The 14527-nt window shown below is 41.8% G+C and overlaps 1 protein-coding gene across 1 annotated transcript in view; it reads right to left on the reverse strand.

Moving 5' to 3' along the window:
- Positions 1-9041, reverse strand: part of LOC128744100 (F-box/LRR-repeat protein 20) — a 69842-nt gene extending 60801 nt beyond the window's left edge. Inside the window, exon 1 of the mRNA XM_053840879.1 lies at positions 8456-9041. Within this exon, the coding sequence (XP_053696854.1) occupies positions 8456-8488 (33 nt within the window). The 5' untranslated portion in view covers positions 8489-9041. The remainder of the gene's footprint in view (positions 1-8455) is intronic.
- Positions 9042-14527: the final 5486 nt, after the last annotated feature.

The raw sequence follows: 14527 nt of genomic DNA on the forward strand, positions 1-14527 counted from the left end.
TTTTCCCCCACCCCGGCCGTTTTGAGGAAATCGCAGTTTTCCCTCCCAGTGCCTTGTATGCATACAAGACTTGCATCACTCTATCGACCATAGCTCCATTTTAAGGAAATTAACATCTATGAAATTTTCATGGATGTTGGTCCACCAGTAGAGGAACATTCGCTGGTACTCACAATTTTCCCCCACCCCGGCCGTTTTGAGGAAATCGCAGTTTTCCCTCCCAGTGCCTTGTATGCATACAAGACTTGCATCACTCTATCGACCATAGCTCCATTTTAAGGAAATTAACATCTATGAAAATTTCATGGATGTTGGTCCACCAGTAGAGGAACATTCGCTGGTACTCACAATTTTCCCCCACCCCGGCCGTTTTGAGGAAATCGCAGTTTTCCCTCCCAGTGCCTTGTATGCATACATGACTTGCGTCACTCTATCGACCATAGCTCCATTTTAAGGAAATTAACATCTGTGAAAATTTCATGGATGTTGGTCCACCAGTAGAGGAACATTCGCTGGTACTCACAATTTTCCCCCACCCCGGCCGTTTTGTGGAAATCGCAGTTTTTCCTCCCAGGGCCTTGTATGCATACATGACTTGCATCACTCTATCGACCATAGCTCCATTTTAAGGAAATTAACATCTATGAAATTTTCATGGATGTTGGTCCACCAGTAGAGGAACATTCGCTGGTACTCACAATTTTCCCCCACCCCGGCCGTTTTGTGGAAATCGCAGTTTTTCCTCCCAGGGCCTTGTATGCATACATGACTTGCGTCACTCTATCGACCATAGCTCCATTTTAAGGAAATTAACATCTATGAAATTTTCATGGATGTTGGTCCACCAGTAGAGGAACATTCGCTGGTACTCACAATTTTCCCCCACCCCGGCCGTTTTGAGGAAATCGCAATTTTCCCTCCCAGGGCCTTGTATGTATGACCTGCGACACGCTATCGACCATAACTCCATTTTAAGGAAATTAACATCTGTGAAAATTTCATGGATGTTGGTCCACCAGTAGAGGAACATTCGCTGGTACTCACAATTTTCCCCCACCCCGGCCGTTTTGAGGAAATCGCAGTTTTCCCTCCCAGTGCCTTGTATGCATACATGACTTGCGTCACTCTATCGACCATAGCTCCATTTTAAGGAAATTAACATCTGTGAAAATTTCATGGATGTTGGTCCACCAGTAGAGGAACATTCGCTGGTACTCACAATTTTCCCCCACCCCGGCCGTTTTGAGGAAATCGCAGTTTTCCCTCCCAGTGCCTTGTATGCATACATGACTTGCGTCACTCTATCGACCATAGCTCCATTTTAAGGAAATTAACATCTGTGAAAATTTCATGGATGTTGGTCCACCAGTAGAGGAACATTCGCTGGTACTCACAATTTTCCCCCACCCCGGCCGTTTTGAGGAAATCGCAGTTTTCCCTCCCAGTGCCTTGTATGCATACAAGACTTGCATCACTCTATCGACCATAGCTCCATTTTAAGGAAATTAACATCTATGAAATTTTCATGGATGTTGGTCCACCAGTAGAGGAACATTCGCTGGTACTCACAATTTTCCCCCACCCCGGCCGTTTTGTGGAAATCGCAGTTTTTCCTCCCAGGGCCTTGTATGCATACATGACTTGCGTCACTCTATCGACCATAGCTCCATTTTAAGGAAATTAACATCTATGAAATTTTCATGGATGTTGGTCCACCAGTAGAGGAACATTCGCTGGTACTCACAATTTTCCCCCACCCCGGCCGTTTTGAGGAAATCGCAATTTTCCCTCCCAGGGCCTTGTATGTATGACCTGCGACACGCTATCGACCATAGCTCCATTTTAAGGAAATTAACATCTGTGAAAATTTCATGGATGTTGGTCCACCAGTAGAGGAACATTCGCTGGTACTCACAATTTTCCCCCACCCCGGCCGTTTTGTGGAAATCGCAGTTTTCCCTCCCAGTGCCTTGTATGCATACATGACTTGCGTCACTCTATCGACCATAGCTCCATTTTAAGGAAATTAACATCTATGAAATTTTCATGGATGTTGGTCCACCAGTAGAGGAACATTCGCTGGTACTCACAATTTTCCCCCACCCCGGCCGTTTTGAGGAAATCGCAATTTTCCCTCCCAGGGCCTTGTATGTATGACCTGCGACACGCTATCGACCATAACTCCATTTTAAGGAAATTAACATCTGTGAAAATTTCATGGATGTTGGTCCACCAGTAGAGGAACATTCGCTGGTACTCACAATTTTCCCCCACCCCGGCCGTTTTGAGGAAATCGCAGTTTTCCCTCCCAGTGCCTTGTATGCATACATGACTTGCGTCACTCTATCGACCATAGCTCCATTTTAAGGAAATTAACATCTGTGAAAATTTCATGGATGTTGGTCCACCAGTAGAGGAACATTCGCTGGTACTCACAATTTTCCCCCACCCCGGCCGTTTTGTGGAAATCGCAGTTTTTCCTCCCAGGGCCTTGTATGCATACATGACTTGCGTCACTCTATCGACCATAGCTCCATTTTAAGGAAATTAACATCTATGAAATTTTCATGGATGTTGGTCCACCAGTAGAGGAACATTCGCTGGTACTCACAATTTTCCCCCACCCCGGCCGTTTTGTGGAAATCGCAGTTTTTCCTCCCAGGGCCTTGTATGCATACATGACTTGCGTCACTCTATCGACCATAGCTCCATTTTAAGGAAATTAACATCTATGAAATTTTCATGGATGTTGGTCCACCAGTAGAGGAACATTCGCTGGTACTCACAATTTTCCCCCACCCCGGCCGTTTTGAGGAAATCGCAATTTTCCCTCCCAGGGCCTTGTATGTATGACCTGCGACACGCTATCGACCATAACTCCATTTTAAGGAAATTAACATCTGTGAAAATTTCATGGATGTTGGTCCACCAGTAGAGGAACATTCGCTGGTACTCACAATTTTCCCCCACCCCGGCCGTTTTGAGGAAATCGCAGTTTTCCCTCCCAGTGCCTTGTATGCATACATGACTTGCGTCACTCTATCGACCATAGCTCCATTTTAAGGAAATTAACATCTGTGAAAATTTCATGGATGTTGGTCCACCAGTAGAGGAACATTCGCTGGTACTCACAATTTTCCCCCACCCCGGCCGTTTTGAGGAAATCGCAGTTTTCCCTCCCAGTGCCTTGTATGCATACATGACTTGCATCACTCTATCGACCATAGCTCCATTTTAAGGAAATTAACATCTATGAAATTTTCATGGATGTTGGTCCACCAGTAGAGGAACATTCGCTGGTACTCACAATTTTCCCCCACCCCGGCCGTTTTGTGGAAATCGCAGTTTTTCCTCCCAGGGCCTTGTATGCATACATGACTTGCGTCACTCTATCGACCATAGCTCCATTTTAAGGAAATTAACATCTATGAAATTTTCATGGATGTTGGTCCACCAGTAGAGGAACATTCGCTGGTACTCACAATTTTCCCCCACCCCGGCCGTTTTGAGGAAATCGCAATTTTCCCTCCCAGGGCCTTGTATGTATGACCTGCGACACGCTATCGACCATAACTCCATTTTAAGGAAATTAACATCTGTGAAAATTTCATGGATGTTGGTCCACCAGTAGAGGAACATTCGCTGGTACTCACAATTTTCCCCCACCCCGGCCGTTTTGAGGAAATCGCAGTTTTCCCTCCCAGTGCCTTGTATGCATACATGACTTGCGTCACTCTATCGACCATAGCTCCATTTTAAGGAAATTAACATCTGTGAAAATTTCATGGATGTTGGTCCACCAGTAGAGGAACATTCGCTGGTACTCACAATTTTCCCCCACCCCGGCCGTTTTGAGGAAATCGCAGTTTTCCCTCCCAGTGCCTTGTATGCATACATGACTTGCGTCACTCTATCGACCATAGCTCCATTTTAAGGAAATTAACATCTATGAAATTTTCATGGATGTTGGTCCACCAGTAGAGGAACATTCGCTGGTACTCACAATTTTCCCCCACCCCGGCCGTTTTGTGGAAATCGCAGTTTTTCCTCCCAGGGCCTTGTATGCATACATGACTTGCGTCACTCTATCGACCATAGCTCCATTTTAAGGAAATTAACATCTATGAAATTTTCATGGATGTTGGTCCACCAGTAGAGGAACATTCGCTGGTACTCACAATTTTCCCCCACCCCGGCCGTTTTGAGGAAATCGCAATTTTCCCTCCCAGGGCCTTGTATGTATGACCTGCGACACGCTATCGACCATAGCTCCATTTTAAGGAAATTAACATCTGTGAAAATTTCATGGATGTTGGTCCACCAGTAGAGGAACATTCGCTGGTACTCACAATTTTCCCCCACCCCGGCCGTTTTGTGGAAATCGCAGTTTTCCCTCCCAGTGCCTTGTATGCATACATGACTTGCGTCACTCTATCGACCATAGCTCCATTTTAAGGAAATTAACATCTATGAAATTTTCATGGATGTTGGTCCACCAGTAGAGGAACATTCGCTGGTACTCACAATTTTCCCCCACCCCGGCCGTTTTGAGGAAATCGCAATTTTCCCTCCCAGGGCCTTGTATGTATGACCTGCGACACGCTATCGACCATAACTCCATTTTAAGGAAATTAACATCTGTGAAAATTTCATGGATGTTGGTCCACCAGTAGAGGAACATTCGCTGGTACTCACAATTTTCCCCCACCCCGGCCGTTTTGAGGAAATCGCAGTTTTCCCTCCCAGTGCCTTGTATGCATACATGACTTGCGTCACTCTATCGACCATAGCTCCATTTTAAGGAAATTAACATCTGTGAAAATTTCATGGATGTTGGTCCACCAGTAGAGGAACATTCGCTGGTACTCACAATTTTCCCCCACCCCGGCCGTTTTGTGGAAATCGCAGTTTTTCCTCCCAGGGCCTTGTATGCATACATGACTTGCGTCACTCTATCGACCATAGCTCCATTTTAAGGAAATTAACATCTATGAAATTTTCATGGATGTTGGTCCACCAGTAGAGGAACATTCGCTGGTACTCACAATTTTCCCCCACCCCGGCCGTTTTGTGGAAATCGCAGTTTTTCCTCCCAGGGCCTTGTATGCATACATGACTTGCGTCACTCTATCGACCATAGCTCCATTTTAAGGAAATTAACATCTATGAAATTTTCATGGATGTTGGTCCACCAGTAGAGGAACATTCGCTGGTACTCACAATTTTCCCCCACCCCGGCCGTTTTGAGGAAATCGCAATTTTCCCTCCCAGGGCCTTGTATGTATGACCTGCGACACGCTATCGACCATAGCTCCATTTTAAGGAAATTAACATCTGTGAAAATTTCATGGATGTTGGTCCACCAGTAGAGGAACATTCGCTGGTACTCACAATTTTCCCCCACCCCGGCCGTTTTGAGGAAATCGCAGTTTTCCCTCCCAGTGCCTTGTATGCATACATGACTTGCGTCACTCTATCGACCATAGCTCCATTTTAAGGAAATTAACATCTGTGAAAATTTCATGGATGTTGGTCCACCAGTAGAGGAACATTCGCTGGTACTCACAATTTTCCCCCACCCCGGCCGTTTTGAGGAAATCGCAGTTTTCCCTCCCAGTGCCTTGTATGCATACATGACTTGCGTCACTCTATCGACCATAGCTCCATTTTAAGGAAATTAACATCTGTGAAAATTTCATGGATGTTGGTCCACCAGTAGAGGAACATTCGCTGGTACTCACAATTTTCCCCCACCCCGGCCGTTTTGAGGAAATCGCAGTTTTCCCTCCCAGTGCCTTGTATGCATACATGACTTGCGTCACTCTATCGACCATAGCTCCATTTTAAGGAAATTAACATCTGTGAAAATTTCATGGATGTTGGTCCACCAGTAGAGGAACATTCGCTGGTACTCACAATTTTCCCCCACCCCGGCCGTTTTGAGGAAATCGCAGTTTTCCCTCCCAGTGCCTTGTATGCATACATGACTTGCATCACTCTATCGACCATAGCTCCATTTTAAGGAAATTAACATCTATGAAATTTTCATGGATGTTGGTCCACCAGTAGAGGAACATTCGCTGGTACTCACAATTTTCCCCCACCCCGGCCGTTTTGTGGAAATCGCAGTTTTTCCTCCCAGGGCCTTGTATGCATACATGACTTGCGTCACTCTATCGACCATAGCTCCATTTTAAGGAAATTAACATCTATGAAATTTTCATGGATGTTGGTCCACCAGTAGAGGAACATTCGCTGGTACTCACAATTTTCCCCCACCCCGGCCGTTTTGAGGAAATCGCAATTTTCCCTCCCAGGGCCTTGTATGTATGACCTGCGACACGCTATCGACCATAGCTCCATTTTAAGGAAATTAACATCTGTGAAAATTTCATGGATGTTGGTCCACCAGTAGAGGAACATTCGCTGGTACTCACAATTTTCCCCCACCCCGGCCGTTTTGTGGAAATCGCAGTTTTCCCTCCCAGTGCCTTGTATGCATACATGACTTGCGTCACTCTATCGACCATAGCTCCATTTTAAGGAAATTAACATCTATGAAATTTTCATGGATGTTGGTCCACCAGTAGAGGAACATTCGCTGGTACTCACAATTTTCCCCCACCCCGGCCGTTTTGAGGAAATCGCAATTTTCCCTCCCAGGGCCTTGTATGTATGACCTGCGACACGCTATCGACCATAACTCCATTTTAAGGAAATTAACATCTGTGAAAATTTCATGGATGTTGGTCCACCAGTAGAGGAACATTCGCTGGTACTCACAATTTTCCCCCACCCCGGCCGTTTTGAGGAAATCGCAGTTTTCCCTCCCAGTGCCTTGTATGCATACATGACTTGCGTCACTCTATCGACCATAGCTCCATTTTAAGGAAATTAACATCTGTGAAAATTTCATGGATGTTGGTCCACCAGTAGAGGAACATTCGCTGGTACTCACAATTTTCCCCCACCCCGGCCGTTTTGTGGAAATCGCAGTTTTTCCTCCCAGGGCCTTGTATGCATACATGACTTGCGTCACTCTATCGACCATAGCTCCATTTTAAGGAAATTAACATCTATGAAATTTTCATGGATGTTGGTCCACCAGTAGAGGAACATTCGCTGGTACTCACAATTTTCCCCCACCCCGGCCGTTTTGTGGAAATCGCAGTTTTTCCTCCCAGGGCCTTGTATGCATACATGACTTGCGTCACTCTATCGACCATAGCTCCATTTTAAGGAAATTAACATCTATGAAATTTTCATGGATGTTGGTCCACCAGTAGAGGAACATTCGCTGGTACTCACAATTTTCCCCCACCCCGGCCGTTTTGAGGAAATCGCAATTTTCCCTCCCAGGGCCTTGTATGTATGACCTGCGACACGCTATCGACCATAGCTCCATTTTAAGGAAATTAACATCTGTGAAAATTTCATGGATGTTGGTCCACCAGTAGAGGAACATTCGCTGGTACTCACAATTTTCCCCCACCCCGGCCGTTTTGTGGAAATCGCAGTTTTTCCTCCCAGGGCCTTGTATGCATACATGACTTGCGTCACTCTATCGACCATAGCTCCATTTTAAGGAAATTAACATCTATGAAATTTTCATGGATGTTGGTCCACCAGTAGAGGAACATTCGCTGGTACTCACAATTTTCCCCCACCCCGGCCGTTTTGTGGAAATCGCAGTTTTCCCTACCAGTGCCTTATATGCATGACTTGCGTCACTCTTTCGACCATAGCTCCATTTTAAGGAAATTAACATCTGTGAAAATTTCATGGATGTTGGTCCACTAGTAGATGAACATTCGCTGGTACTCACAATTTTCCCCCACCCCGGCCGTTTTGTGGAAATCGCAGTTTTTCCTCCCAGGGCCTTGTATGCATGACCAGCGACACGCTATCGACCATAGCACCAATTTAAGGAAATTTAGTTTTCCCGATAAATAAGTTCGCCTTTCAGCATGCGAATTTTCCTCCTTTTCTTGCATACAAGTTGCTCTCTTGTTTTCACTTGCGCTTTTCGTTTTTAGCTTGCATGCAAGTCTCTTGCGCACCTGCGCATTTTATCGCCATCTTGCATGCAAGTCTCTTGCGCAAAATCACTTGCGCATTTAACCGGGGTGTTACTCGAATTGACTAGCAAAACACGCTCGCACCTATTGCGTCGTAGATGTGAAACTTTCTTCGAACGAGTAGGGAAATACAATTGCATTGGTGGGTACATGATTCCAAGGATATGAAAACGAGTCTACGAAGAACGTTTTCTTTGTTCTTCACCAACTAGTTTACAGTCAGTCTACAGAGAATGAAACGTTCGGAACATATTTAATTGCAAAATTACTTCCAAGTAGTGTAAAGCTGTGAAGACATGCTTGACGCCTCGTACGTACACAAATATTTCTATGTCAAAATTTCATCACATCATAATTGTCGACAAATAAATACTAACCTCGAATCTATTTCTGGATACAGTCTGGTTCATTTTGTCCTTTCTTTTGGTGGTTCTCCACTGCTGCACTTTAACTTTACTCGTAGATTTTTTAGTCGATCGACGTTTTTGCTTTTGAGCTTTAAGGTAGTCTGGCTCGCAGGACTCCAGTTTTGATGCAGAACGGAATTTTCCGTACTGTAAATTTTGCAGTCACTAGTACACAATCCGTTTCACACCGAAATGACAAAGTCCATTAGTAATCACTGCACTAAAGTAGGTTTTATTCAATTAGGAAGATTTTCATTATGGTTTTCTCTTTACTAAGCACTTTGATGTCATTCTTCTTTCAGCTGTAAGAATACCACAGATTCGGGTGTTACAAGATCCTGGCAGAAGGAAACAATTTTCAATTCTGCACAGGAAAAAGTAAGACAAGAACTTCTCACAATTCAATATGGCGAAGTTTATTTTTTTATTTTCTCCGCTCTCCGTTTTATTTTTTGTTTTTGCTCTGATGTGTTGCTGCTACACAAGTAAATACAACTACCATCATTTTTAGACAACCAGTAGTACGTGAATTTGAAGTTGAATCGAACTGGCCCCACAGCTTGTCCGCTCTAGTCTGACGTCTGAGTCGCGAGAACAATAATAAACCAATACTCAGTGCGACGGACGATGGCGAGCGAGAGAATTTGATGCTGCTTGTTTGTTTGTATGAATCGACTAAACTGTCAGAGGCTCACCACCCTCACCACACATTAGCAGCAGTGTTGCATACAATGAACGATGGTCCGTTATTCATTCATAAGTACACGTCTGTTCATTCATTTGTATGCATAAGTGATAAAGCCGATAAAGCTGCCCTGGTACACATACTACCTTATACACTGCTAAAGTTTTGGTTTCTTTGTTTATTGTTACTGTTTTTGCAAGTCCTACGTCTACTAGAGGTAGACTTCGTAATGAATGCTGGTCCTGATCGTATTAATGAAATAGGATAGATTTAAATCCAATGGAAAGAAAATAGTATTTTTCCGTACGGCACAAGCTATTATATGACCCGAAAAAATAACAGAAGTGCATCTATACAATGCCGGAATTCGCACGGAGCATCTTTTTTATGAAATACCAATGAACGTTCAAGGTTGAAGTATTAATTACATATTTAAATTTTCTGGTTCAACATTCCATGTTCATTTATACAAGATTCCAATTTGATCAATCAAAATTATATTCGAAGGTAAAGTCGAACTATAAAAAGCTACTATGTACTTGCTCATTTTTTTTTGATGTTCTTAACTAGTCATTGTCCTATGACTGCTCATTGTATTACGTCTTACATATCGAAGTATTAGTTATTCTTACTTATATGATGAAACACAGGATTTGACAATGAGGATTTTAGAATTATTTTGAGAAATGGGAATGAAACTTAAGAATTTCTGAAGTAAAACACAATTTCATTTATATGAACAGTGAATTTGAAATTGTGATTTGCTTACTTCAGTCATACCTAGACAGAGAAGAATCTCTTTTGGCATTCAACGATATGGTTTGACAACACATTAACCGCAGTTACCAATGCAATTCGCCTAATGAATTAGCAACTTCTCTACTCTGCTAGTTTTAGATTTATTCTTTCTATTAGAGCATTTAACCAACACAATAACAAAATATAGAAAAAATAGCACTAGAAAACTTCAACTTATAAATATATGGATTTTTACTTTTGTAGGCTCGATACCATATTATCGAGTTGAACAAATTAATACAGCAGAAAACGATGAAGTTTCAGAGATACAACAACGAATAAATCATCTATCCACAATCTTAACATTTAGCAGGATCATATCATTGTGAATCTCTTGATAAACCTGGGAAATTCTAAATGGTCAGCTCAATCGGAAACAATATTTAAAACGTGTATTAAATTACGAAGTAGGTACAGACGGCAACAGATCAGTACATAACTGAGATTTATATACGTTATATATGTATGTGCTGCAATAGCTAATTTTTCAAACCACTCACTGTCATCTGACAATGAATAACACAAACTACATTAGTTGATAAACAATACACGTTGTTTACACAATCATATGGTAACAATCGATATTATGACCCCTGTTTATTTTTGTTTCTCCATCACGCAATAAACGAACGCCACAAAAATTATTCCAACTCTCACCATATTATAGAATCTGTAATTTTTCACATTAAATTACTGCTTGCTTTCCAGCAAAAGATATAGATTGTAAAGCTAAAGAACGTAAAACTTCTTCTAATGCACTGTGCTTAGAACTCGTATAAAAATAATTATTATTATAATTGCGAACCCGAAAGATCAAACCGATGTAACATACGCGACGAGACGACGATGCATGAGCAATAGAAAAATCCGCAAAACAAAATAAAAATAAAAACTTTCTGATGCTCTGATAATGTCATTCCGTTTCTATCGCGTCCCGTTCCTGTTAATTTCATTTACCATTTCTACCTTTCCACACTTCTAGATAGAATTAACAAAAGGGCGAATGTCGCAAATGTAAACAAAACGGGTGAAAGTTAGTTTTTGCTGGACCAGCATAGGAAAATCAACCCTCACTCGGTTTGTTTACGCTTGCGACATTCGCCCTTTTGTTAATTCTATCTTCACTTAGCAAAATGTTCAGGACACAGACGCTGTTTTGTACAGAAGCGCAGACGCAGAGAGAAAAATTCACAAATTAAATACACGTCGTTTACCTCGTCGTTTAGGGTAACCAACCTATTTTGGACCCCTTCAGCAGCTGTACTTAATTTAGACACTCACAGCAAAATCAAATGGAAGTGTCCAAATTATGTACAGCTGCTGATGGGGTCCAAAATACGTTGATTACCCTACTTCGTTTTCGTTTTTGCGAAAATTTGGTAAAATTTTACCGAAACACGCTAGATCAACGCAAAGAAATCATGTTGTGCATTGTCTTTATAAGCAAATGATGTCTCGCGCACGGGATAAATCACTTCCTTCATAAATATTCGATATGTGGATAAATGAAGATAGAATTAACAAAAGGGCGAATGTCGCAAGCGTAAACAAACCGAGTGAGAGTTTATTTTCCTATGCTGGCCCAGCAAAAAATAACTCTCACTCGTTTTGTTTACATTTGCGACATTCGCCCTTTTGTTAATTCTATCTAGAAATATATTTACTATTTTAAATGTGTCCACCTCATCATAACAACCCTTGCCACATACTGTTATGGGATGGGGACTTGACAGCTCAAGATTGTATTGAAAAGGTGCAAACTTTCGTAAAATATTCATCAATACCGGTAAATATATTTAGCACCCGGGTAAAAGTATGTAAATATGCATAAATATATTTAATATATCCGGAGTGATTCTCGTTTGGGGCTCAACTACAAATTGTAAACAAATCGTTTTATCGCACCATCAGCCTTAAAAAGACTGATAATATCCTTGGCAAGAATCCTTTCTTCTGTTTTAATCGTTAGAATTATTTAAAACAAGTTTTTAGTAATGGGCGATAGAAGTGTTTAATCAAAACAAAAGACAGTTTGCAGTTTAGCCCCTCGCATTGTTATGAAGTGAGAGGCTTATTTGCAAATCGTTTTGTAAACAGGCGATAGTAAAGAGCGAAACTGCCTTGTTTTCAAAACACAGGCGCAATGTAAACAGGCGAAACTAAATAAAAAAATCAAAACAAGGCGAAACAGGGCTGGGCGAATCTCATTGTCAAAATGCTTTGAGGCTCATTCCAAGAGGTTCAACTATCCAGCTTTCCACGAGCGATAATGGCGGACATTGAACACTAGTGGGCACAATCTTTCGACATTCATTGGAGGAGCGTCGAGTTCGCCCTGACGGAGTTACTATGGATACATTCATGATTGTTTGTTGTTCGAGTGTAAAAATGTAAACATTGTTTAATTTTGCAGATCAGCTGAAGTGGAACATAATTAACGGACAGCAAGTTTTACGGATTTGTTATTTGTTATTTGTTATTTATTTATTAAATTCATCCGACTGGAGTGTCTTAATGAATATGGCTGGGAAAAGCCACCTTGAAAATCATAGATGACAATTTTCAAGCCGGCACAAAAACCCAGCATCTTTTTGACATAAATAATACATAGATATAACTTACTCACTACAAACAATTCACATTACAGGCAACAGATAATGAAAAATCAAAAATTGAAGTTGTGTGCAGCACTGTTGTATGATGAAGCAAGGCGACGGATAGGTTCCTGTTGGCCATAGTTTGTGCGATGAGTATTTAACCATAGCAAACGTTGATGGCGTTGTGGGCGCAGAGGGCAGTGTAGTTGTAACATTGAGAGGATGTTTGGACAGTCATAGCTACCAGTTAAAATTTTGTGAGCCGTTTGAGCCATTATTTCCTTTCGTCGTTGTTCAAGTGTAGTAATACCAAGCAGGAGGCAGAGATTAGCGTATGGTGGCATATTGTCAGGGTCTCTCCATGGCAGTGTACGGCATATCCTACGAACAAACTGTTTTTGCACGCGCTCGATGCGTTTTACCCAGTTGTCGTAATACGGGTCCCACACAGCGCAAGCTGTCTCCAAAATTGAACGCACCAAAGAGCAATAGAGGATGCGTAGAGTCGCAGGGTCCTCGAATTCCTTACCGACTCTCAGGATTAAACCAAGTTGTCGATTTGCTTTGTTTACGATCATTGAATAGTGTTGCCTAAACGTTAGTTGTGTGTCCAGCACAACTCCGAGATCAGAGATCACATCACAGCGTTCAACCGCTATCCCATTAATACGATAGTCAAACATTAAGGGCTGTTTTTTACGATGGAAGCTGATTGCAGTACACTTCGCAATACTTAAACTCATGTAGTTGCGGCAGCACCAGTCAGAAAACAAATTGATCAGCATCTGAAGTCTAGTGCAGTCGTCATAAGAAGTAATAAGTTGATAAATTTTGGTGTCATCCGCATATAATAGTCGTGTGCCGGGTGGTAATAGTTTTGTAATATCGTTGATAAATAGCGAAAACAGTAAGGGTCCCAAAATACTGCCTTGGGGAACTCCAGAATTGTTAGTAAACCAGCTAGACTGGGATAAGCCCAGCTTTACAGCAATTTTCCGGTTGCGTAGATACGATTCTAACCAAGCTACCAACGCAACAGAGACGCCTAGTTTATTAAATTTAGCACAAAGTATTCCGTGATCATTGTGGCTTTACGTGGATTGTGGCTTTATAGTTTTCACAAATTTCAGGGAGAATGTCCAAATAGGCAATGTAAAGTTTCTTATCAAGTCGAGACGCTGTTCGAGAGCAAACTTGACAACGGCTCGACCAACATGAAGTTAATGTTTGCGTTAATGTGTAATGTTTCGAATGTTTAATTCGTACGATTGTGAAAAAGTATTCTGAGCCAGTGCCTTCAGCAAATTATGGCCGCAAATCACTATAAAAGTTTGAATCGGTTCAGTTATGTTCCGCTTCAGCTGATCTGCAAAATTAAACAATGTTTACATTTTTACATTCGAACAACAAACAATCATGAATGTATCCATAGTAACTCCGTCGGGGCGAACTCGACGCTTCTCGAATGAATGTCAAAAGATTGTGCCCACTTGTGCTCAATATCCGCCATGATCGCTCGTGGAAAGCTGGATAATAGATGTGAGAGTTGTAAAATCTATAACGATTGTTGACAAAGTTTTCTTATCGTTAATAATTAATAACGCTAATATGACAGTATAAGCAAAAATACGTAAGAAATAGAACAAAAATGTTCGAATAATAACAAGCCAAGAAGAAGATTTCGCTTTAAACCCTCCAATTTTCGATATTCTTCCGTGACGATAAAGTTTGATGGTATTATCGATATAAGACTACTAGCGATATTATCAGTAGCACACTTTTCATCACAGTTTTGAAGGTTGCACTTTACAACTGTGCAGTCCAATTGAATGCGAAGAGCGCAATAACCGTTGTAATGATTAGCTGTTGGAAACCCCTTGGTTGGGTAGTTCGGGTATCGGGTTCGACTTCGAGTTCGAATTCGAATAGCTGTCAAGTGTAAAGTCAATCTGTCTAGCTTGG

The sequence above is a fragment of the Sabethes cyaneus genome, chromosome 3 (assembly GCF_943734655.1).
Source record: "Sabethes cyaneus chromosome 3, idSabCyanKW18_F2, whole genome shotgun sequence".
Lineage (NCBI taxonomy): Eukaryota > Metazoa > Arthropoda > Insecta > Diptera > Culicidae > Sabethes > Sabethes cyaneus.